At 38.0% G+C, this 26,905-nt stretch overlaps 1 protein-coding gene across 4 annotated transcripts in view; it reads left to right on the forward strand.

Moving 5' to 3' along the window:
• The window catches only part of pcdh9 (protocadherin 9), a 194,762-nt gene that overhangs the window by 51,174 nt on the left and 116,683 nt on the right, over positions 1-26,905 (forward strand). For 2 of the 4 annotated variants that reach the window (XM_079339862.1, XM_079339864.1), the window contains exon 3: positions 1,747-1,848. The exons of the other annotated variants lie outside the window; for them this stretch is intronic. In XM_079339862.1, coding sequence (XP_079195988.1) covers positions 1,747-1,848 — 102 coding nt within the window. The remainder of the gene's footprint in view (positions 1-1,746; positions 1,849-26,905) is intronic. 4 annotated transcript variants of the gene reach the window in all.

The following is a 26,905-nucleotide window of genomic DNA, read 5'->3' on the forward strand; positions in this document are numbered from 1 at the left end:
AATGTTATTAATTACAGTGACAGACAAGTGAAATATATTGAAAAGATGCATAATGAGATAAAGGTTCTGAGAAGTAGTTTACCCTTCATTCACCTCAGTAGTCATATCGCAGTGCGTCAAACTGTTGAAGATTAGGAACTCTTTTTGCTTACAAAACAGACTCTAGTGTTTCTGTTTTTACATGCTACATAATAAGAAATGTGGTGTGGGAGGCTTAAGAAAGAATGTCAATGCTAATGTAAAAACTCTACTACAGCAAAGAAACACTTTGAATTTAATCACTACAGTATCCTTTTGTTTTCTATTTGATGTGTAAAAATGTCACTGTACTAATCATGTTTTATTGTTTCTTTGGTTATTTACAAGTTGATTTTGTGCACAAAGTTTGTGATGTTTATCTTCACAAAGTAACTGAAGCTAATTGTTTGTATTTTGACATCATAAACATATTCTGCTTTCAGTGTAATGAATCATGTTCTTTGTTTTATGTGTCTCTCTGATTAAGTTAACTTAAGACCAGATTGTAAGTAAGAGGTATGAGTATTATTGTTGACATGTAACTCCTTACTTATGATTGCCGATGACAATAAACCAAGGGTGCCATATCCTGTGCTGAGTACTGTCAATGGATGATGCTGTCGTATCTGGCTGAAATACAATTGATATACTCCTATAACTATTAACTATGATTGAGCACATGTAAGAACCTTTATTTAACTTAATATTCACAATACGAATTTAGAAATGTGTGTGTGTGTAACTCAGGTTTATGTCTGTGTGAGTCATACTATTGACACAGTTTCATGCGAATGACAGCAGGCAACCTGACAAACTGTCTGGCATGTTGCCATTCATCATATAAGCCCACCACGTCACACAACACTGAATAAAAAAATAAAAAAACTTCCACCTGTGTGCAAAACAAACTAAAAAATAATAATAAAAGTGGCAAGCAGTAAATACAGTGGAAACCAAGCTCTAAAGAGATAATAACTAAGAATAAGTAAGTTGACTATTTTTGAAAAAAAGACAGAAACTGTCTTAGGTAGGCAAGTTTAGCAAACAATATGGCCTGTGCTGATAAGAAGTATAAGTTGGAAGCTATATAGAGCAGCAACTGCGATAACCCAGTCTTTCTTTTTCTCTCTGCTTCTGTTCTGTGTTGTTGTTGGTCATCTGGAAGTCAGTTAAAGACAGTGATTTATGCCTGGGGCTGCATGCAGCGTAGCCTCATTACACACAGCCATTTTGAGAATCAGCAGATAATTACAGTATACATCATAGACCTCATGGGGGCCAGGCATATTCAGTCTATTCCACTGGCCTGTCATTTAGGCCAGAGGGCCTCAGGAATGAAAATCTGGAATCTAACCTCATTCGGGACACAATTTGCTCTTCATTTTACAGGGATTGCTGTTGAAAATTCATTGTGGAACGTTGAATTGGCATTTTTTAATTGCTCTGCTGTGAATATTCATTATAGTTAATGATTTCTTGCTAATGGATATGTCTTTATTCAGGGAAGTAAAGACAGTGCAGAGTCAAGCTCATTTGAGGGCAGTAAAACCGATTCAATAAAAATTAAGATTTAAGTGTTTTTTCCATTGTTGTGTTTACAGAAATGAAATTGATCTGTTTTCCCAATCTTCTTCCAGAACCATCTATATAAATGACAAACAAAACAAAGGTACACACACACACACACAATTCTAACAGCCTTTTTTTTTTTTTAAATCCTCCATAAAGGGAACATTAACTCGTGCCCGAACTGAACTGAATCCTGAATATCTGGACCTCCGTCCACGAGCTGAGCTGAACCCTGAATACTGGACCCCTTGCACCCCTTTAGTGAGTACCGATGGTCCTATTTCTCACTAAATGATCCTCATAGATTCACTTACCACAAGTCATTACTTTTAATAAACTTAAATTATGTTGTGCATCAGCATCCCACCCATTGACAATATAAGCTCCTTTATGAATTGTTGGATTTAGTATCATTATCCCATCCATGGCACCATTCATGCTTGGGCATGCTTCCGCTTGAGTCACTGAAACAGATTCTGCTCTCTTCAGAATTCCTCCCTCTTCCATGTGCACAGTTGAAGTATATTTCGCTTAGTTACTGTGACATATTGTACTTACAACATCATTAACTTCAAGGCCTAATGCAATGCTAATATCCATGCCATTTTTACTTGAGTAATAAGTATTTGTCTCATTACCTCCATGCTTAGGCAACACAGCACTGGATAGTCATCTGGGGGTTGGAGGAGGCTTTGCTTGTGTTGTTGTGCTTGCACACTGGTGCATCTTAATGATGTCAGTTTTTCCTCACTCTTTGTTATCAACTACTGTGTCAACATGGGGAGGGTTTCTTGTAAAGTAGGAGTCTCACAATAAACAACCTGCATCGTAAACCACAATGCCGAGTTTATATGTTTCACCCTTTCATGATGTAGGAATAATTCGCTGCCTGCAAATATTCTCCTCATCATTGTTTATGACACACAGTGGTGGTTGAGAATTCCTCTGTGGAAGCTGCAAAATGTACTTTTTGTGTCTATACGTCTGTTTTTTTTTTTTTTTTGTATTGACACTATGCAAATCTTTTTTACATACATCCAGTCTTAACAATCTCTGTCTGGAATATTCCAGGAGAAAACTTCAACCTTGCAGTGTTTTTGTTTGATTTAATCGTCCTTGCTCTGGCACAGTTGAACCCAAGGAGGGTTATTGATTTGAAAAAGTTGTTGTCAATTGAGGCCCTCTATGTCAGCCTTGTATTTCTCTTCATTTAAACACATTTCATACGGTTGCCCTTGTGTTATTGTTTTCTTAAGTAAGGGTGAATGAAAGTATAGCACACAGACCGAAAGAGGGAACATGCTCATCCACTCTCTTTTATCCCACCCCAGTCATGTAAAAAAATGTTACACAGCTTGAGAAATATTGATCTGTACATTTGACATTGTGGTTTATATTGTATAAATGCAGTGCAGTCTTGATACTTCAGTGCATTTCATGGCTGCTAAAGGCAGAAAAAAACGTTTGAGAACACAGTACTTTACAAATCCTCTTTATACTCTCATTGGTTGTACTCGGTCTGCCCCACATTAAAAATGTATCACCCGCTGAGCACCCTTGGGCCCACCTTTAGCAAGTGAGGGTAGCTATCAAGACAAAGACGCTATGTAAACACAGAAAAGTGATGTCACACATATTGGATCAAATCTTCAAGTGCAGCAATGTGTTGTGTGCTTGTTAAAAATGTGTTAAAAATCATTACAGAAGTCGAAATGACTGGGGAGTATGGAGCGTTTGAAAATACTTGAATCATCAACATATTTGAGAGAGTTATAGCATCTGTTGCCATTTACCTGTTTTTGTATGTTCATGCATTACGAGAGAAGAAGGCTGCAAGAAAACACTTCCTGCTGCTTTCTTCGAGCGAGCAGCTTTCTTTGAAATGAACGAGCTGCCATGTTTGAATTCTTCATTCCTTGTTTAACACATCCATGGCTGCAAGCGCAAGATCTCTTTTGACCTCTGCTTGGCATATTCTTCTTCCCTTCCAAGCTTTTTTACTTCGGGCCATGTTTAACTATGTTAAGCTTAAACTTTACAATATACGAGTCAGACTGGACTGTAACATTTCACTACCAGGAGCCTGATCGACACTGCAGCGTACAGAAAGTGATGTCCTAAGATGCTCCTTTTTTTTCTATCTCTTTCTCTTGCCTCCTCTTCTCTCTGTCTTTCGCATCAGTTTGCTTATTAAAGAGCTGCAGCTGCAGTATTTGGAGATGTAAATATCTCATACAGTGTCCCTTAGGATCTACTTTAATGTCCACAAAGCTGCTTGTAGACATTGTTCCTGGATTTGTGCAGTTTCATCAAATGGGAGCCCAAGTGGTGAATGAAATAAACAAGAAAATAGCCGTTTTATTTTTAAAGTTTTATACGGCTTCTAAGAAGTGAGACTCAGTGGTAGCACAGCACTTAATCACAAATACGTGATTGTACTTTCTCTTGATCAAAAATCGTGTTCAGTTCCAGTAAGAAGTGTTGCTTTGATCTTTTCCGTGAGGCATCGTTCTTCTTTCAACCTGAGACATATTCCTGAAAATATAGGGCCTGTAAAAATGATATATGGGACAATCTATGTTTTGTGTCTCCCTAAAGCCTTCAAAGTCAATATTTGGACTTTAGCCTGATTTAATGAACAGAATTTCTCAGTGATCTCTCCCAAGCTGTACTAAATGGGGGATCTCTCTCTGGCTTCGTTAAAGCACTCTGCTGTTTGCTTATTGGGCCTCACCGGACTACAGAGGCTCAAAGACAAACACACGCATGCATACACACACTTCTACACAACCACACACACACACACGTATACCTACACGCTCATACACGACCGCCACAGAGGATTTCCCTTTTCTTTCAGCCCAAGAGGGAATGATGACTCTCATTATCGCCTCAAAGCTAGATAGCCACAATGTCCCCACTCAGCAGCCCTATTAAGTTACCAGACAGCTTTATTGTATTGGTGTTCGATAATTTCCTTTCCTCTGTCATTCCGAGTGCATCAGGGAGTTGTTGTACGGGGAGGGCGGGGTTTTAGAAAGCGGCAAGAGCCAACGTGAAAAGACGCAGCTGGCTGCAATGATTTCCTCCAAGGGCTGAGGACTCTTTGGGAGGACTGTTGAGCAATCCTTGGCAATAGCTCCCTTCCATAAATAGTTCAATCTTAGGCAAAAATTAAAAGGATGGGAGAGGAGGCTTGAGTTAATTATGCAAACTAGTCACAACACACAGCAAATTGCGTTGTCCAGAGTATTTGCTATGCTGCAGGATGAATGCATTGAAGAACAAGAAAAGTCACCTCACAGAGTGCACATGTCCTATTGATTTATTGGGAGTTTTTCTGTGTGTTCCCTAGCCTCATAGGGATCAATAAATATAAAGCCATTTATATCTATTTTCCAGTCTCGGTAACACTCGGCTGTCTGAATGTGTTTAAATTAAGGTCGAAGAAATCACAAAGCTGCTTGCACACAAACATTCTCGGCACTATAATGAACTGTGATACAAAACATCCCCATTGATACAAAGCTTACTGGGGGAACTTGGAAGGGAATTCACAATAAGCTATATTTACAACAAGTTAATTTAATATCAACACACTGTAGACTTTGAAACCATCCTACAGATATTGAAATACAAGTGTCTAAGGCTAAATGTTGACAAAAATATCAAACAGATGTCATGTGTTACAAGCTGCCCTGTGTGGCCTACTCTGGCTTTTTAGCATCATTTGTGAACATTTTTGGTCTTAACGAGACACTGCATGATCAGTATTGTGAAGAGTTGTCTGAAACAAGTCAATAACAGGGAGTCAAGAGAGGAAAATCTATCTTTTAAGGTAACAGTTAGTAATGCTTTTTGAGATGCACTTTGTTTAGGGTGCTTAATCAGCTTTGATTGCAAACCTTCTAATGTCATGAACAATGAAAGCTTCAACCTCACTTTTTGGTGCTTTTTAAAAGGAAAAAAAAGGACACTAGACCCCTTTTTTTGCACAGATGGAGTAGCATGTGTGTGTGGTTATACTTGTTTTAAAGTAATTGCTGATAAAACCTTCCAAAGTGACACGTCATCTGTGGCTTCCAGCCTTAATACAGTCACTGTATCATGAACTTCTCACATAACAAGGTGACATTAGACATGATGTCAAAAACAATCCTTGTAAGTGTCACTGTGGAGGCTGAAAAGGAGCCAATGATGAGTATACTTATGTAGTTTACACACATGGTAAATGCCTTACTCTCTAAAAATGTACTTACTGACCAAGCTGGAAAATTAAATCAGCTAAATGCTACAGGCACTTGCAGCTATTAATGTTGACAGCACTTGGACTTTTCAAAGAGACTGTGATGGAGAGCTAAATCATATTTTGGCAAGAGCTAACACCAATGGGAAACTTTTTAGTGGTTGACTATGATAGTGTCTAGTAATAATGCAGCCAGATCACTTTAAGCTTCAAAAGACATCATTTGTAAACCACCCAGCAGGAAATTGTGCAACAATGCTGGATTTTTCTTGTATTACTGATTGCTCCAGTGTTTGTCCATGGGTGGGCATTTAAGGCCTATCGTTTTAACTTAAATGTAAAACACAAGACCAAGGAAAAACAGGAACTTATGTAAGTGTATTCATGATTGGACTGTTTTCTTTACATTGTTTTCTTTTTATTGAAATGGTCATGCATGCCACACAAATCTACACCTAGCCAATTCCTTTAACTTGCACCAAATGCCTAATTCATCTTCACTTTCCCCATAAGTTGTTTGTATTTTCCTCTCTCATTGCCGTAGTTACTTTAAAAACAATCTCCCAGATCTGTTGAGCTTTGAGAACCAATCTAGTGTGAAAAGAAGTAATATTTGTTTATATGCCTACTTCCTTTTACAGAGCAGAGTTTTTTCACAGTAGCTCCTGTTGAGAAAAAATAATTACATACATTGTTGAATTTTTGAAGCTCTACACTTAAGAGACTACGAAATGTGTTAATGAAAACAGATCATCACCTGACATTGCCTGCTGTTTCTATGTTTTCTAGTGCTTGAAAACACATTTTGAAGGTTTCACTATTACAGAAAAAGAAAGGCTCACTGAGCCCCTGCTCTGAATTGTGGCTTGCAGATCAGTGGGCAACATTTTGCATGGCCTTTTGTGAATCAAGGCAAAGAAATCACCTTTCTAGAACATGGAAAGCCTTTTGTACAGAAACGTTATTTTCTGCAACAAAGCGCTTCCGTTCTGATTTGAGAAACCGCCGCGTGTTTTGCAGGCTTTGTTGGCAGCAGAACTTCACGATGAGATTCAGCAGTGATTCTAAGCGAGATGCTGTCGTCATTGTGAATGTTTTGCCTGAGACTGTGTCTCAATCAGGTGCGCCTGAGAAACGCTCTGTGGACTGAAAAGTGGAAAAATGTGATAAAGCCAGAGAGAGAGGAGGAGAGGCCTGGGGTGAAATTACTTTATATGAAAACACTCCTGCTCTATTCTAAAATTCCAAATGATATTGCCTCTATACATTACTGTGCTTTAGTCAGCTTTTCTGCTTCTCAGGCAATGATGCTCTGTTTATGATGAGAAAAGAACAGCTATGAAGTGGAAAGGCACCAGCTCAAAGAACTGAAGTTATTTCAGGAAGTTTTTTGCCCTGGGAAAGCATAATTGGTTTACACAATTACTATACAATACAAGCTATCTTAAAGTAGGTAGTATTTTCTTTTAGGCTTTTCCTTTTTTTCCAGCCACGAAGACAAGCCCATACACACACACACACACACACACACACATACACACCCACACACGCACACACACATTTCCTTTCCATTGTTGTAACCATCATCATTGCTTCTCACATGCGTATCAGTGAAACTAATAATGGCTGATTTATACATTCAATCAATCAAGATATTTGTAAAGCTTCACAAAGATATGATTCACCTTCTTGTCTGTTACAGATTTATGTTTTGTGGTGATTGCGCAGTGTTCTGTTATGAATGTTTGCTCTATATCTTTGACACAATTTGCTTTAGTGAGCAGATCATGTACCAAGCTTTCATGACGTCAAAGCTCCTCTGGGGAGTTTTTTGGTTTGTGTTCAATCTTGCTGATCTTATTCTGTAAATGCCTGAGTAGTGTTTACTGATGAAAAACATTCATCCTGCTTCTTTTTTACCAGTCACACATCACTCATTTAAAACTGTTTCATAGAAAATAGAAGCAATGACGTTTTGAGGCTGCGTGAACCTTTGTATCTCACACTGACCTGGTGGCAGCGGTGAGAGGCGTCAAAAAGAAATACTGTTTTTTTAGGAATAGTCACCGATGTCACTGATGGGCTCTTGGGCCTTTGTAGCTCATATTGACTCATCAGTATTCATTTCAGTTGGTTTAATAAACTGTTAAAATGCCTCGTAGTAGCACATACTCAGATTGAAACCTTTGTTTTGACTGTTAGGGCATTGTGCTTGTTCATGAAACTTTATTTCACCAGTAGCCGATATGACAGAAGCTAATGATGAAGCAAGCTAACCAGTTTTTCAGGATTTCTATAGCATATTAGACCAATGTTGCTACATTGTATACAGTACATTTAAGCTTTTTAGATGAAAGTAATTGTCTCCTGCCTTAAACCAAAAGTCAATGATGAAGTCAGGAGTAATGACAGCGACCTGAATAAAGCTGCAGTGGCTTTGTATGACACACTACTTACTCTTCTTACTGTTCGACTTTCTCTGAAGGTCAGTTTGCCCATTAGCTAGATCAGCCTAACACTGTGTGCCCCACCTCTCCACTCCAATTCTTCTCATCTACCCTCTCTCCCCCTCATCCCCCCTTCCGTCTCTCCTTGGTCTGAGGAGAGAAGTGATGAGGCTAAATTTATCTTCACCAAAAAAAAAAAAACCTAAGATGTTAAAAAGACCTCCTGCCAGCTTGATATAACTGACTGCTGACCGTGATCAACCTCACCTTTCACGAAGCGTCTGTCAAAATAACACACAACTGTTCCTCTTCGGTCCCCTCTCCCCACATCCTTCTTTCCTTCTTATCCTCCTCCCAAACTCCATCCTACCAGCCCCTATTTTATTAACAACGGAGCTGGTGGCTTGTGATAACTGGTCACTCCTCCAGGCGTTGAAAGGCAAGGACACTCTATTATCCTAGCGAGATGGATGGGTTGAAATATTGCCTGCAAGTGGTAGAGCCTGCCAAATCCTCCAGTCTTAAAACCCCTTTGTCTCTGACAAGGAGGGACATTAGTGAGAGGGCCAGGTTCTTGGATGAGGATATGCTTCTCTGAATACAATATGGAGAGAGGAAGGCAAACACAGGAAACGCACATGTGTGGAAAAGAATCCAGAAATGTGCTGTATGTCTTTGTTTCACCTATAAACAGAGAACCATGTGTGAAAAGCTTCATTTACCACGAGAGCCCCTTTTATAATACTCTTTCTATACTACCAACGCTCCCCATATGGATGTGCATGTATTACATAGAAATAAAGACTACAGCGTATACATTAAAATGATTAACATAGTGCAGGTAGACAGCCGGTCAGCCAGACAGCAGGGTCACGTATTAATTAACGCGCTTATTATCAGTGACCTTTACCTCAACACGTGTCCGGACTTTTTTAACCATCGCTGTCTCTGCCAGTTCATTAAAGAATGTGTAGCCTGCTTGGCAAGAGTCGGCAAGATCATGCAACTTAGATTAATCTGTGAGAAACAGCTGTTGTGTTTCAGTGCGTCTGTGCATCTGTACGTCTTAATGTGCTGGCAACATATTTGTTGAAACAGAAATGAAGTGCAGTTTTCAAATCACAGGGACGTAGCACGTTCTGTTTTTATAGTCCAGTCAGATCTGCAATCCAGGCTTTACTATAGGAGAGGTTAAGCACTGCCAGATGTAAGATATGATTTTTTCGAATTCTTGTTCATTCCTTTTTCTATGTTGTAAATGCTAGTAGTGAAATTCAGAGGAAAACTCTGATACAGTAGGTTCGGGGTTAAGGGCATATTTGAAGTTTGAAGAAGTAACATAATACGGTGTTATTATGTCTGCTTCAGTGATATAGTCATCATGGTCTTACAATAATAGAGAAAAAAAATATAAGAGAAAGTTATAGACGGGTCACAGCTTACTGAATGGCATGTGCAGAATAACCTGCTTTGATGCTGGCGATTATACTTTCTTTTTAATCCATTATTTCCTCTATTTTCATCAGCATCACTTTGTCAATGTTCTAAAAGGGAAATCATGCTCCTTGTCACCCGCTCAGCACAGCCCCTCGCCAGAAGGCATTTCTTATATTATTTGCTTTGCACTCTCACTGTGTTGCATTGTGTGTTTAAAAAATCAAGTGATTTCTAACACTAAAAAAAAACCCATTTCGTGTGATGGAAGAGGTCAGTATCTTCAAATCTATTTATTTTTTCTAAAAAATAGGCGGTATTATTCGGAGAACTGTCTTGGTCTATTGTTCAAACAGCTCCAAGCACATTGTTTATGTAGCATGATGATTGTGCCACAGGCAGGGTCAGAAGAGGTGAATGGAAATACAAGGCATGTGACTCTGACACAGGGGGTTTTAGTCTTTCTCACAAGCAGTCACTGCAGTCATCTTAATTATGTAATCTTGCATGCATTACTGCCAGATTTAACCTTATTATTAATTTGTCTTTTCTGGAACATTTCTAATTGTCCTGTGTACCCGTAAAGTATATTAATAACAACACCAGGGGAATGAATAAACGTGTCTTCTTTAACAAATACAACTTGGTAAAGGAGATACACGAGTGCTTGAAAAAAAAAAAAAACAATAGGTCTCAATGACACTAAATAATGTGAAAACATGTACAATATGACTATTTATCCATAATTTATCCTCTTATTACAAATACACTCAAAGTAACTATTAACTATTAGTAACTATGATATAGAAATGTAATAAAGCTCCTACTTGGCAACATCAGTGGACACAAAATGCATGTACAATAAATAAAGATGAAAACCATAAGAATGATCATATCTCTATAACAATTATAAGAATTGTAGTGTTTCCCACTATATACCATAGAAACCACTGGTATTGTGCAGGTATTCCGAGTTTACCCACTTTCTTTTGTTTTAAATTTAGGGTTCGGGTTAGGGTTGGGTAAGGGGTCATGTATACCCTCTTCTAATTCTCATATGACTTACTCCAATGATTGATTGACAGTAATCGGTGGGATGCTCCATTTTCTCAGAAGAAATGACCGTCTCTACTCCGTCTCTGATTGGTTAGTATGCACTGACAATACAAGATTAGTCTTACATGTCACAGAGGCAGTGTATCCTCTGCTGGATGGGCCACTTAAAAATATATATCTAAGGGGAAATTAAGAGTATACCTGTTTCTTCAGGCATCACAACAGCACTGATACAAACTACAAGATAAACAAGACCATTCTGGGCCTAATCCCCCTTCTGACTATAATTCACTAAATCCCAGTTTTTTGATGAATCTTGAAATTAACTTGCCAGATTTTCAAATTGGTTAGTTAATAGTGATTTTACTTCCTAAGGTCAATTGGGGAAATGTCATGGCTGCACTGATTTTGAATAGTAATTATTAAACATGTTCAATATTGACAACTACATATCCTGTTGTGTGGCAAAAACCCTGAGGACAGACAAGCATGCACGCTGCAGAGCGAAACATTCCAGCTCTGCCGACACATTCCTTTCTTTAATGATTTTTCAATGATCCAAAAATAAATGTAGCTAATTCTTCCTTCCCGTCATCCGCCATGTTGGTAAACTCAAAAGTTGTGTTTGACCATGAGAGATTTCATGAGATTTTCATTTTTGAGCATCAGGACTCTGATTGTTCTTGGTGGCATCTGTCAGTGTGTTTTTCTGCTGTTTTGGATATATTATTGCTCTCCACAGGTTGTAAGAACTCAACAGTTAGGTCTTCACTATTGAGGTCATTGACAGTGTTCTCAAGCTCTGGTAAGATTTGAAAATATTTGAGTAGGAGCCAGGTTGATGTGGCACGACAAAACTTGACTCTTAGCTACAGATTTCTGTTATCTCTAATTCACAAACAGGCACAAGCACGAAATGTGCAATCATGCACTATTCACAATAGTCCTGTGGAAGACAAATAGGAATTTACTGAAATGAGACAATAGTGTTTCTGAATCAGCATCCCCCTTAAAATCACTAGTATTCACATAAAATGTCCATCTGGCATCTTTCATAGAAATGTTTGCTTCGAAGTTTATCACAGCCTTAAGCCTTATTTTCCTTTATACCCAGCATGCTCATTGTCCATGCTTTTTTTAATTGAATTAAGCAGCCCTGAGTGTGGCATCTCTGTTATTGTTATCTTATAGGTGTACAGGGTTATTAAAGAGGGGAGGCATGTTAAGTCATTTGTTATCCATGGCATTCTAATAAACATGTTTGCTTTGGGCAAAGCCTGTAGCTTGTCTGTGCAGTTCAGATTGATACTCCTGCCATATCTGGAGCTATACACCTCATTATCCTAAGAGGATGCTTAAGAGGAGATGAATCTAGGGGAGAGCGTGGAAGACAAAGCGTATGAAAGAAACTCCTGCACATAATAGTGTTGTTCTTTTGTCGAAAAAGAGCTGGGAATGCATTTCAAACTGTTTATGCGCACTGTAGATCTGCTGTCAAAATGTCATGAAAGCTCCGACTGCAATTTATTTGTAAATTATTTAGTTTTGCCACTGGGTCTATGGAATTGGAAGTTTAAAATAACAGACAAAGGGGAATAAAAATATACAGAACAAAGACATTTAACCTTTCTGACCCAGTTATTCCCGACTGACTGCTTGCTTATTTTCCAAACCTTTTCCGGGCTCAAGCACCGGTTCTTGACACGTATAACCCCATGGGCTTTCTGTCAGGGAAGGCTTGATTTCACTAATTGGTACCAAAGCTGTTAATTGGAGCTGTGGAAAGAAGAAATTGAGAATAGGAGGTGGTCTCTTGGGAAATATGTGTGTTTAACCTCATTTTCCACCTATACTCATTGTTTTTTTAGCACTCTAACTGCAGGGAGGACATCACTTTGTTGTCACAGCAAAATGCCCAACAGAGCTTATGAAAAACAAACTCATCGTTTACAGCACTCTTTCAATTTACAGTAAGATATGAGGTTGTTTTATCTAGTTTTACCATTCACATGTAGGAGGTTGTAGGAGTAAAGTGTATAACTACATACATCTCTGTCAACACTTGGTGAACTTTTTAAGTGAAGGTCTACAGTTGGCTTTTACTTAAAGATGTAGTTATTAGGAACACCTACAAATGGCAAAGTATCAGCAGCATTTTCCCTCACATGACTCCACCCCAGGGATGATCTTAGTGTTACAGCAACCTTTGTTAATGTGGTTCGTTGATGCTGTAGATTGCAAAAAGGTCAGGAAGGAGGCCAAAACAAATCTCTGAATGTCTAGTGTATGATAATTAATGATATTCTCATGTTAAAATGACTTCGTTATCTCCACTTGGCACTAGCCTGCAAAGCATCATGTGTTCGGTCATGTGTGGGTGTGTGCATATGTCGGCAGCCAACCTTGCATAGTATTAAGAATATTTATTTATGCTTAAATATTGGTAAAAGCCCTTGAGGGTTGTGGGGATTTACAATGTTTGAAGTACTCTGCTGGCATGGAGAGTTATTTCCTCTCACGAATGCGTAGAACATACGTGGCAGTTGGCCGTCAGCTTTAGTCTTTGTGGTGTGTTCAAGTGCAACTTCTTTGGACAAGACAAAGGCGTTGTGAGGCGACGCCACAGTTGGCCTTCGTTTGAGTATGCTCGGTGTGTTAGGGCTTCAAGGCTTGGGAGTCATTTGTCCCCCTGATATCAGCCAGCGAGAAAGACTCACTTTACAATACGATAGGATACACTACACAATTGTCCCCTTGGGCAAATGTGTCTTGGACTCAAAGTGCCAAACATTCAGCTGCTTCCGGTTCACTTTTGTGTATCACAGCATATTAGGTGCACAAAGCTAGACCTGCACTCTATGTTCACAACCCCCACAATGAAGATTTGCACGTAAAGATTATGTTGTTTCAGAACTTAAATTAGTTTGTTTCTTTGTGATTCCTTCTCTAGATTCTTGGTGCTGAATTATGCTGTCAAGAAAGCCCCTCCTTGTCACTTATACATTACAGTAGTATTACAGTTGATAGAGAGATAGAAGCAGAAAAAAACAGACACACATACTGTACCCAAGATCTAAAAGATCTGAATCTTGTGAAACAAAACATCTTCCTCTGAAAGCTTTTCTCTTTCTGTGATCAGTTAATCTCTTGCAGCCACATTAGCTCTTCTCACAGGCCAAACAGTCATCCCCTCAAATGCGTAACTGATTTCTCATTGTCAGCCACATTAGCAGCTTTAAACTCCCTGTCAATCTGCAACAGCCACATGCTGTGCACCTAGGGAAATACTGTACGTGCTATTTATCATGGGGAATCATCTTCAAAAACAAACAGAGCACATGTAAAAAAGTATCAACCATGAGAAAGGAAAAACAGAATTGGAGGAACATTCCTCTCTCACTGCTGTAGCACTTGTTGTTGTTCTTTGTTGTTCGACTTGCTTATTGTAACCCAATCTGTTGTGAAAGTGACAACCGACATTTTTATTTATTTACTTTGTGATGCGAGTTGGTTCAGAGAGAGGCGCTGTCAACTTGCACATATCACTTCTTGGTGGAAAAACATGTTTCTCCAAGATATCAACTTTTCAGGAAACTCAGCAAGACAGACTTGTTTTTTTTTTGTTTGTTTTTTTTTTCTTGGTCACAATGCATTTTTTTTCAGATATTCGGATGGATTCAAAGAGCAATACAAGCTTAAGAGGTTAGGTGCCTTTTTTTAACCCATAAAGATACATACGATCTCAGGTTACATCTCACATTTGAAAAGCTTCATTTAAGCTTTTCTGTATTGGTAAGAGTGTGATGTAGCATGGTGTGCGGTTTCACCAATACATTCCCCTGTTGTTCAAAGGGGTGTTTATTTCAGGATCTACTCTAGTTACTAAGAAAATGGACATTTTAATATGGCATGAGAAAGAACGAATATATTGTGTGTTTGAGCAGGTTAACTGTGTTCCTCAGAAACTTGCCAGTGAAAAAATGACACAATCATCAAATCTAAAGCCTTGATTGTTGACGACGCTTTCGGCGTACAAGTCCTTTGAAATGAAGCAGACGATGGATCTTTTTTTTGGGGGGGGGGGGTTGTCAAGTGATGCTGTGCGCGTCAGTTAGCAGCTGGTGGCCGCTGTTCCTCTGATTTCAACCCAGGACTTTGGCGTGTGAGCTCGGCCTTTTAGATTGTTCCCAAAATACTTCACTTTCATTTTGCAGACCTTGAATTTTGAATATGTCGGGTCAAATTTTTTTAGAGACAGTGCACCCTCACCCTTACCTTCGATAAAGACAGGACGGAATGCATGTATTTTGGCAGCTGTGGCTCAGTTGGTAGAGTCATTGTCTCAATTGGAAGGTGAATTGAGAGACCCCTCCAACCAGCACAGGAGCGCCTGCTGGGGCTGCTCCCTCACTCTGAGTGTAAACACCTAATTTCTCTTCGGGGATCAATAAGTAAATTCTTCTTCTTCTTTCTTCTGACTGTTCCAAAGACCATAGGTATGTTAGTATTATGGATACAGCCTATAGAGCAAGCTAATGTTAGCAGTGTGACTTATAGTAGGAGTATGGACTGACACACCTCTGTTGCGTTCGTGTACAAAGGAAGACACAGTAGAAAGACTGCATGACAGCGCCAGCAGTGGGTTTTTCTTGAAAATCTATCTCTAAGGGTCAAAAGGAAGTATGTTTTGAAAATATGTTTTTTGGATGTTTTAAAACAATTCAGACAGCTCGTAATTAATAATGACATGTTTTCCCCAGTCTTTGGCAAAAAGCTGCTTGTATTTTTTGTGGCATGTCAATCTGGCACAATGTGATTTCTTGGTGCTGATAGACCTTGTGTGTATAATGTGCAGTAAAAGCAACAATACTCTTGACAATACATCCTGTGATGACACAACAGACAGAGCTGTCCATGGTACTGAAATAACAGTGCTATATTCAATTGTGTGTGTGAGTGTGTGGGGAGAAACTGGATCACTAGTTTTGATATACTACAGGGGAAAACAAGGCACTTCACCATGACATCTGTGTCTCTGGTTCTTGTTTCTAGTGTTTTATTCTTGGTGCTGATTCTGGTTTTCCTCCAAAACTCAGTGCCTCGGTTTGGCCTCCCCAGTCAAACAATCTGGACACACCACTGGACAGAATTGTTTGCACTGATATATTTATCACATCATTGATAAATTAAACGGTTACAGCAGAGTGAGATCCAATTATGACATCTGACAGTGATCAGCATAAACAGAGACCAAACACACCATTAAACATAAATTGATTTAAACTGTACTCCAGTTTTGGTCAGGCATTCTCTCTGTAATAATGTTGTCATGTCTATGTTAAGCCTTTTTATTTTGGCAGTGGCAAGTCATCCTATCTTTATTAATGGGGCCATGTGACCATGTGTCATCATCAAAAACTTTCCAGTGACAAAACTCAGCCTGGTAGGCAGCAGATGCTGCGGCAGCTTTTGAAGTGTTGCCCAGTACTGATAACTCATGCAGTTCAAGTCTGGAGTCCAACATCATTTCTTGATATGTACAACATACCCACACGAAGCCAACAGAGCAGTTTGACATGCTGGAAGTCGTCCAGGGCACGTTGGAGGATTGTCAGATGTTTGACCTGGAAAACTTGACCAAGACTGTCAGCAAGAAATCAAAACCTTCATCTGACACCCAACGATCAATTGTTACGCCTTTACAATCCATCAGGAAAAACACTTTAGGATATTTTTGGCTGTGCGTTGAAGGAGTGTTCCTGCTGAGTTCAAAATTCAACTACACTTTATTCTCTGTCAATGCTGCCATTCCCTTGTGTTTGGTAGCAGTTGGGAATGTTAGTATAAATGGAGGATATAAAAATCAGAACAATAAAAAATTCAATGCAAAGCCACAAAGCACTGTAAGAAAAAGACGAGGTATTTTTACTGTAGGAAAAAAAAAACATGTTACTGAAGCCCAACCCACACCATATGTTTAGGTATATCTCATGGGAGTCCAATCACTCAAAAATCAATAAACAATCCAGCCAGGACAAACGAAACTATCAACCAATCATGTGTTTTTTATGTAACACCAAATCACAACAAAAAAGAGTGTATGTAAAATACACTATGAGTGAGCACTTGGCGATACTCGAAAGGAAAAACTTCCAGTTGGAGATCTCAAGAAGACCCAGGCTTATTTGAAAAATATAAGCCTGTGATCGTTTAAGCCAAGAGAGAGGGATAGAAACAGCAGCACACAAAGCAACGACAAAGAAGAGAGGATAAAGATAATACATATTTATTTGTAATTCACTAATAACAAAAGACATGATTGTTATAATGGATTTCGAAAGTTACATTTATGACAGTAAGAGTAACACAGATGTAATTAATTGTACTGGTTAAGACGCTAATGTGACATGTATGTATATGTGCACAAGAGCTTGATGATTGACGTATTGAATGCCATTAGCTTTGCAGGTATCTTTCAAGCTGTGAGTTCAAAGGCCCATACTGTATCTGCAAAAGCTGAGTTAATGATAAAGCATGTTATTCACTCTAATTGCTCAGCTAGAGATAAAAAACAAAACAGTGAAAGGAATCAAATGAGTTAAATCAAAATAAATCTTTCCTTGTAGTATGGCTATAAGCACAATACACAATCATGTTGTGGTTTGCTCTCAACCACATACATATCCTCAAATATGCTCAGTAGACTATATTCATGTGTATTGTGGCCAGCGAAATGAAGGTTTATTAGTCAGCCATGGATTTTTCCTCTTGTTCTGATGTCTTTTATAATGTAGGATGTAGCTGCGGATATACGAAGTCTGATGCAGCTTCAAGTTCTACTTCAGGCCCTGATGTAGTTAAACTCATTATTGTCTTAATGGATTCATAAACCATTGGCAGCTCTACTGCAGCCTGAAACACCTACACATGCAACCATAAAGAAACAACAGCTGCACATGAATATGTGCAGGAATAGTAATAACATAAGATAATCAAGAATAATAATGAAACTCAAATGTGTTACCTTTATAAATATGCTACCTTGGAATGTGTTTGAAGTTGATGAGCAGATTGAATTGGTTATATTTCACACCATTTAGCAATTAATGCTAAACTATTTGTCCCTGCTTTTCACACTAATGCAGTCTTATCTCATCTAAATGTCGCCCAGTGTTGCATGTTAACTAACTCAAAGATTTGATACAGAAAATTGGCAAACCATAATTTTGGCTAATAGAGCTGATAATTTGGGTAATTTCGGAGCACATCGGATGCATTATCAGGGTGGGCCAGGAAGTGTGACAGACCATACTTGGCTTTGTTTTACACACAAGCCATTGCCAACAGAATTATCGACTTTCTATTCCAATTCTAAAGCATAAGGAATTGATGGGAAGTTACATGTTTACACTGTTTTCCCTACATACTTACTAGAAATTAGTTTCTAAAAGCAGTTAATTTAAATTCTATTATTTGCTCCTATAAGCAGAAGGGATTGCAGTTTGCACTGATCAAAACTGTCAGGAATTCCCTAAACTTACTTGTGTTCTTGTAAGTTGATTAGTCAGGATTCACGATATAGGTAGCATGTTTCAAACACGCAGGTCTTAACAAATGGAGTCACAGAGCAGTGCTGATTTTGATCAGTGCTTTACCTGAGGGACTGGAATATATTTTAGGATATAAAAAGGAATTAGATTTATACGTCTTGTTTTTTTTATTTTGTGCATGCAAAATGCATGCAATTTCATCACCTAATCACACCTTTTTATTCAGGCTCATTTCCCACATGCAATACACATGAATACATGCATCCACATACACAGACGAATTCAGTGACTGTCGGTAACCCTTTGCTGATCAGAGGCTCCTGAGACCTGTCAAACAAAATCAGCGCACAATTCGACAGAGTTCACAGATGAATATTAAATGAAAAGGGTAAAGAATTAAGCCAAGGTGCGGTCGGTTAAATTAATAAATAAATGGGCTCATATATATTTATAAATATAGAAATAAAAAGTTGAGTCTCCTGTGGTCAGCCTCCACAGACCTCTTGGTCTTTGAAGGCATCATTAGTTGGTTTTATCAGCACATTGACCCTAAAACTAGTACCTGAGGGGCCTGACTGTAGTGGAGCAGGCATGAGCATATGAGTCTTGGATGGATGAAATAAGACTTTGAAGTGGATTTTCTATTTGAAGGATTACACATCTGGGATTTTGATTCATGCCCATTTTTTTGTCCTCGGGGCTATGTGCTTGTGTGGGTGGAAGAAGTTATCGTTCACAAAATTATTAATGTATTTATTTCTTCTTCAACCAAAACAATGATATGTAGTTAATGAGGGAAAACAGCGATGTGTAGTTAATGAGGGAAAAACGTGGCGGTTGTTGCATCTGAATTGTTTTCTCTCTTCAATGACAACACTGTTTCTACTAGAGAAAAATAAATACCATGTAATGGCGGAACTCGAGAGGGAATTTCAGAGACAAAATCCTCAAAGGAATTGGTTCATTAGATTTACACTTTTTAACACAAATAAACCACAGATTTCAAATTTACAGTCACAAGAAAACTGAAAAGCCTGAAGCTCTGACTAATATTATATCATCATCTCCAAGCCTGTATAAAGTCACCCAATTGTCTATTATTTCCATGCGCACCCCGTTTTCTGATTGTACAGTAAATTGGAGTTTTAAATACATCACAATAAAGATTTATTTGAATGCAGATAAGAATCTCCAATTGTAATCATTTGTATTTCATATGGATTTTACTAATCCTTGTGTATGTTGTCATGACCTAGTTTAGTATTGAAATTTAGTGAATACCCAGGACTTGGTAATCCTTGAATATAATGTAGGCACCCTTTCAGCCTCAGTGGCCTATTTCAAGAAAAATCTTTTGTTTTGGAACAGTCCTCTAAGCCATGCCATCAGGACTATAAGTATGTTAAAGAGAATCCAATGGGATTGTCAAGTTTCATTATCAAATAGACATTGTGGATGAATTCAAAGTGGTTCCTATCCCCCACCCCCCATTGTCGTATGCTGGATCAAATATATTGACAGACAGTCTGAATAGTAGCCTCAGAATGGTTGGGGAAAATATTTTTTTTTTTAAACAAGTCTGCAATAACGACACCACCTTCATTTCCCTGAATACTTTCTGAAACAATGAGGTCTTTGTACCGATGAACATTGTTTGGTTGACTTAAATAGTGCAGGGGTTATTGTTTCCAATATGTTAATGCTGTTTGTTCCGGTAGGAATACTGTCTTTGAAGTAATCTCTTAAAGTGTGTTTGGTTCAAGCCCAATCCTCGAGGGAGGGGGTTGTTGAACTTCTAAATTCTAATTTTCCTCTTACCATCCTTGAATAGTTGTACTAAGGCTGGTCTAACCTTGAGCCGTCAGAACAGATAAATCCTCCCAGATTCTATTCTGATTAGATTATCTGCTTAATCTGCAACACGTGCGTGGAGCTGAAAGCAGCAGGCGCCACTTGCAAGGCAGAGTAAATGCATTAATAGCCGGATGCTAATTCTTGGTGGCACATAGTTTGGATTCCAGGGGTGAACAATATTAATGACACACTGATCCAACAGCCAACAATAACCCAATTTATCACACAAGAAAAGCTGACTTCTATGCATGGGTGCTCTAATAGCATTTTTCTTTGTGGGAAGCTTTCCAGGAATTTAGGGAAGTTTTTTTGTGCTCAGGAACTTTTTCATGTGTTAATCTTTGATGATTCTTAGTTTGGTTTGATCAAACTGTATCTGTGAATGTGTGCCTTGACAGACATTTAGAGGTTTTAGTGTGAAATATGTGATTCTTCTTGTGTTTTGCAGGCTCCAGCAGACAATCCTGCTTTTTTTTTCTTTGATTAAGGTTATCTGCAGCATAATTTTGACACCTGCTGCTGTTCTGCTCCACTCAACTCTGAAAAGTTCACTAAAATAAGTGTTTTGATCCAAGCTATGAGGGCTTAAAATACTGGTCTCTGGCAGTAATTTGCGCCTTTGCTTTTGATGGACTAGAAAGCTGGAGGTGTAATAAAAAAGGTTTTATTTCTGTATTGAAATATGTTCTAACTTTCTTTTTGAATTGCTATCACACTCTTTTGTTCCTTGCCAGTACCATAGAGACAAATGGCAGCTGCTCAAAACAAACAAATATTTTGAAATGAATGCAGTCTAGCAAGACAATTGGGATGGCTTTGATGCATATGTTTAATGAATTGAAGAGGTAGTTTTGAGGGATTGCAATCCAGCTATAATCCAGTTTGAGTGGATTTAGGAGCAACCAATTGTTTGTCCAATGTAACTTCAAAATCTTGTAAAGATTGTCCATTTAATGCTATTCCCAGATTTGAAATGCAATTACTATGCCATTTCATTTTATCCTCCACTCTCTGCAGCCGGAGAACAAAATACAACACAATCTCTGCATAAATATTCATCACACTTTTGTGATCCCAATGAAAGAAAAAACTGAATGTTTTAAATGTTGCTACTACTTTTGTTGGTAGAAAACTGAATTCCTTTGGAATAGTGTGACTTAATTTAAAGTTCTCGAAGAAATATTGGGATTACAATTTTTTTCAAGCCGTCTGAATATTCCAGAGTGTCTGCTTGGAGCACACATCATCTTTCAGGGTGAGGTTGCACTCTAAACCTTCAGTAAGAAAAGCATTTCCAAGATACAGATTCTAGTGGCTGTGTCGAATCTGTTCAATGGCTGATCAAAGTAAAGGAGCTTGATAGCGGAGGTCTTGTCCACACAAGCTATCGTGCACAAGTTAAGGGAGGCAAGTCTCAGAGAACTCTTAGTGTGCGATGTGGTCCTGAACCAACTAAAACACGGAAATGAGGTGCACCATATTTGATAGTAGCTCAGTTTGCCTGACAATTGATGATTTTGTTGGCAACTGTGGCAAAAGGGGGGAAGTGGGTCTTCAGTCAATCCTCACTGTTTCATCCCACCACTCCAGCAGTCGACATGTCAAAGTATCCTTGTGCAAACACTGAGCCCCAAATGTCTCCTGAAGGCTTGGCACTGGTGTGAAAGTGAGTGAAAAGAGTTTGTTAGATCCTGAAGGGCAGATTAGCACTTAGCAAAGCAGCCTACGTTTTGTTGCATGTATAGTAATAGCACTAAGCATTTGTAAGACAGGAAAAGCACTATAATACTGCAGAACATTTTAAAATTGAATCAAGTACAGTATGTAATTATAATCATGCTTTATTACAATAGTAAAGAAAGCCAGAAGATCTATTCACATATTTTCTCTACATTTTCGATCTGACCAAGGCGAAACCCAAGAGGCAATTCTGAAAGGCTCAAAAGATCTTTCTGGTTATTAAAGGTTATTTTTAAAAGCACTAAAGTGTATCTACTTCTCAACATTTGCCTTTTCTCCAATGTCTTTTCTCTCCATGTTGCATAGATTTGTCTGTAAGCTTTCTGGAAGGACGCTGGTTTCAGAAGAAGATCTCTGGGTTTTTTTCACTATTAAGCATACTATGTTGAGCAGATATTTACCCTTTTTATTCGTACAGGCTTTTCATGTCTTGACATGACAAGATTAAAGGATTTAGCATTGACCTGTGATGGTGCAACTAAACATGAAAAATAAATGCTTAATAATAAAGACACAAACAGGATGATGCAAATCTTGCAGTGTTGAAGTAATTTAAGGGAATTATTTTCTCTTTTTGTTTTGGAATCACAGTAATAAATAATGATTCTTTATGTTATCACTGTGAACCTAAGAAAATATGTTGTAATGTTGAATTATTTTTCTAATATGTTCTAGATTAGCACTGAACATTATCAATCACAAAACAAATGTATCACAAGAAGAACTCATTACTGGTGATGGAGTACTGATACTGCAGTGTTTGCATTACTAAAATAATGATGGTGGTTGAAAAGACAAAAAAATAAAGGAGAGTTACGGCAGAGAGCTGTGTATGGTTCAGCTCAAATGAAACATCATGTGTAAATATTTACAGATTTTATAGAAATTACAAGGGGTTCATTTTCTTTGAAAGGATGACAGTGACCAAAGATATTTACAAAATGATCATGAAAGTACCAGGAATGTACAGTACCCGGTAGAGTTAGATTCGGCATCATTTTGTAACAAGTCAAACTTGTTTTGACGTGCTGTAGCAGAGCACATTAAAAATCCCTCTCTCCACCATGGTTTCACCCTTGTTGTATGATAACTAAAGAATTTAAAAAGCGAGGAAAGTAGGAATAGAAATAAAATAATCAATACTTATTTGGCTTGAGTTATAAAGAGTTTAATTATTTGAATGAAACCCAGAGTGAGAAGTGAAGAGGGCTCCAGGGTAGAGGCGGCCAGCTCACTTGACTACTCGCCTCCATCTGACGACTACTTTTATCTGCTATGGTGATGTCAATTGTTTGGTTAGGGGAAGGGAGCTTTTAGAAGCAGGATTTGTTGTTTTCACTTAGGTGCTACTTTTATCCTACAATGTTTAGTTTACACAAAGGATTTACTGAATCACAGCCACTGATTGGCTGAGATGTAGCAAAGGTGACACAATTGTTTATTAGAGTTTCACCGGTGGGAGCAAAACTGGAGAAAAAAAAGGAACTTCATCATACTGGGCGTGTCCATTTCAAGCCAAATGTCTGAAATAAAGAAGTTAATAAAACCATTCTGCACAATGAATGAATGTGTTATTTATTTATTTAGTTTATTTTATTCTTACACCAGGATATGTGACATTGTGACCAGTTCCTACAATGCTCATAGGAACTGGTCTAACCACTTTGTGTCTTTAACAGCTATATTTTTCAGTGAAATATGTCCCTTTGTTTCAAAAGAGAATAGTTATTAGATGATCTGTTACATTTCACAAAAGAACTGACAGATGGAGGACAGAGATGATTGTTCTTAATGGAACGGTTCAAAGTAAAATCTTACCAAATTAATTATTTTTCAAACACTTCTTTTGTGATATGTTAAATGTTTGAAAGCGTGAAACTGAAGGATAAAAGGCTTTAAGACATCTTAAAGTTTAGTTAATGAAATGACGGATGTCTGAAACTGATTTCGCACCATTACAATTTTTCAGAAAATTAAAATGTCACCTTAATCTCAGTGATGAATTTGATATTTGTAGTACAGTTAAAGAAGGATTTCCTGGACATGCTTGTAATCAACCAATACAAAACCGTCACTCATCTCAGACTTAAGACATCTGCAACTTTAAATGTCACATTTACACTGCGATTCAGAGATTTGTGTCATTTAAAGAAAAGCTGAGCTGTATCTTTTTCCCCACTGTGACATATCGTTCGGTGAATATGTCATTAAGTGTGTGTGATTCAGTGGGACAGAAGGCATTCATTATAATGAGAAGTTCCAATAGTTCTATTTAAATAGTTCTATTTAAATAGTTCTATTTAAATAGTTCTATTTAAATAGGGCATTTTGGAATTGAACATACAAAAAAGCTCTCTGCTTTAATATCATATTTATAATGTACTCTCTCGGTTTTAAAATTATGTCACTGCTTCTGACAGCTTGTGCTCTTCTAGCATAAGCAACACAATAAAACAAAGGAAACGAGGAAGAGGTGTTCTGTGGGGCTTCATATCTTTGCATCCACACGTAACTTACACCATTTTAATTAGATTATTTTGGCAGTGAACTGAATATTGTCCTTGCAATGACTCCAGAAGTGTTTGAAATAAGACAATAAGCAAAGAGAGGGAATTTTGCCAACTGCTCTGGTGAACTAAAGTGAACTGCAGAGATTGGTGATATTTCTCCTCGGGTATGACATTACAAGCAATGCTTTTTTACATTCCTGACAGTAATTTGTTGAAGCCCCGTCTCTTTACGAGTACTTTTTAAAAAATAAAAAATAAACTGAAGAGCTGTTTCCTGATGAGCAGGACCCAATGTGCTTTGTAAGCGCATCTGAAAGGACCCACATTTAGTATGATGTCATACGTCTTTTCATATGGCAGTAGTTTGGTGACAGAAATAAAAAAGAAGCAGGGCAATGATAAACTACTAGCTGTCAAAAGAAGTTAGGAGGGGAACTTTTAAGAGGGTAAAATAATGTATTCATCATGTTTTAGAGGGGTTAAGAACAAACAGTGGGCCATGTTGACAAATACTGAACATAAAACGATATTTTTTTTAAATAGACACCTGGTTGGCTTTTAAAAGATTTTATTGATCACTTTTGAAACATGCTTGGATGTGGCCTCGAGCTACAACCTACAACAGACTTTTTATCCCCCCTGCAACCCGGTGTACGGCTTCAGGCCCTCAGGCAGGGTCCTTGATACTCCAAAGATGAGGCTGAAGACCTAAAGGCAATTGTTTTGTTTTTTTTCCCCCCCAACTGATAGGCCCCCGGGCTACAACTTCTTCTTATCACTGGCAACAATAACACCAGGGTTGTATGCGGTCGGAATCAGAATGTTCATTACAATAGTTATAGTTGTCTCCCTTCCCACTGGGGTGACCAAATTAAGTTTATTTCCTGCTTCTATTTCTGTTTTCCAGCTAGTAAATAACTACTCATCACACTTAAGTTGTTTGGTACAAATAGCTGTAACTGAGCTCCAGGGGAGCAAGTGTGAATCTTGCTTAATTGTCGTTTCAATTCAACGAAAAATCTGATTTTTTTCTGAAAACTATGAACACCGAACGCATTGTAAATCTTGTCAGCCTGTTAAAGAAACCGATTCACCCATTTGTGATGTCAAAGTCTACTGGTAATAGACTGTAAATAAAGACGAACAGCATGCCTCAGCCCAGCCAACAAAAAAAATCACATTTAACTTATCAATAAAATATGGCAAAGAGCCCTCAGGCTGGTACAGTCATCAGCAGATCAGCAGATCTTGTGTTGGTTTGAAGCAGACGCTCAGGAAATGAAGGAAGTTCAATGATCTTGAGTTTGTGGTTATTGTGTTTGCTCCCACAATTCCTCCTCCACTCTACTTTTATAGCATAATGGCATAATACTTTAAAACATATGCTTTTACTACAAAAAAGAGTGATGTGAAGATTTATGTTGTTTGGTAAATAGTTATCCAATGAGTATTTTGATTTTGAAGTTTGAAACATGTCTGTTAACATGGGGAGGTCAGGTTTCAGGTGAAGTTTATTGGCTAGACTAGGCTAGTGCTAGTGCTTTTTTTTTTTCTTTTTTTCTATTTTTAGATTTTTTTGCTTTAAAACTATAAATATTATGATGAGGATATTTCATCAAAAGTTTTGATCTTCCAGCCTTAACCAAATAAAAACAAAAAAACATTTGGTGTAAGTTGCCAACTCTTGGCAACTTCTCAAATCATTAGAGGCTTTAAGTTCAGAACACTTTATATCTTCAAGCAAGCTTATCTTTTTCCAGGAAAAGAGAATTATCCATTAAGATGTAACATATTGGGTAATCATTTCAGACGTATAGGAGAAACATAAAAGAGAAAGCTATGGAGGGCAGCGGTTTCACATGAAAGAAGTGGTCCTACTTTAAGAACCTTTGCCTTCAACACCAACTAAAAAAGTTAGTCATTAAAACAGGCACCAAAAGATGTTCATGCTGACCTTGTTTTTTTATTCAAGGTTCAACACAAAATGCTCCATCTCCTGAAAAGGTACTTAATGAATATCTTAAAAATAGTGGGCTGTTTTATTTTGATCAAAGAGGCAATGGGTTATCAAGAATTCTGTCAACACAGCCTTGATTTCTGTGTAATGATGAAATCGAAACCATCCCGTCTCATATTGACTAAATCATCTTTTGATCCTCGGAGAAAATGGATTCAGTTATTGGGCAAGAAAGTAAAAAAGAAAAGCCAATTCGAGTACTTACCTCATGTAACTTTTTTAAGTGCTGAAAGATTGCTTTTCTTTCATGCCTGCTAACTCTCATTACATACCACCCAGGGGGGGTAAGGAATCAATTTGTGAAGCTTAAACACGAATGCATTTTTTTGTGGTCACTATGAGATAAATAAATAAAAGAGACAGAGATAATCTAAGTCACTCTATGTGTCATGTTGACAGGAAATCAATCTGTTTTCCTTTGTCTTCAGTTTTAACAGAATTTAAATACCTTTAGGTTTTCCGGT

This window comes from Symphodus melops (assembly GCF_947650265.1).
Source record: "Symphodus melops genome assembly, chromosome: 3".
In the NCBI taxonomy this organism is placed as follows: domain Eukaryota; kingdom Metazoa; phylum Chordata; class Actinopteri; order Labriformes; family Labridae; genus Symphodus; species Symphodus melops.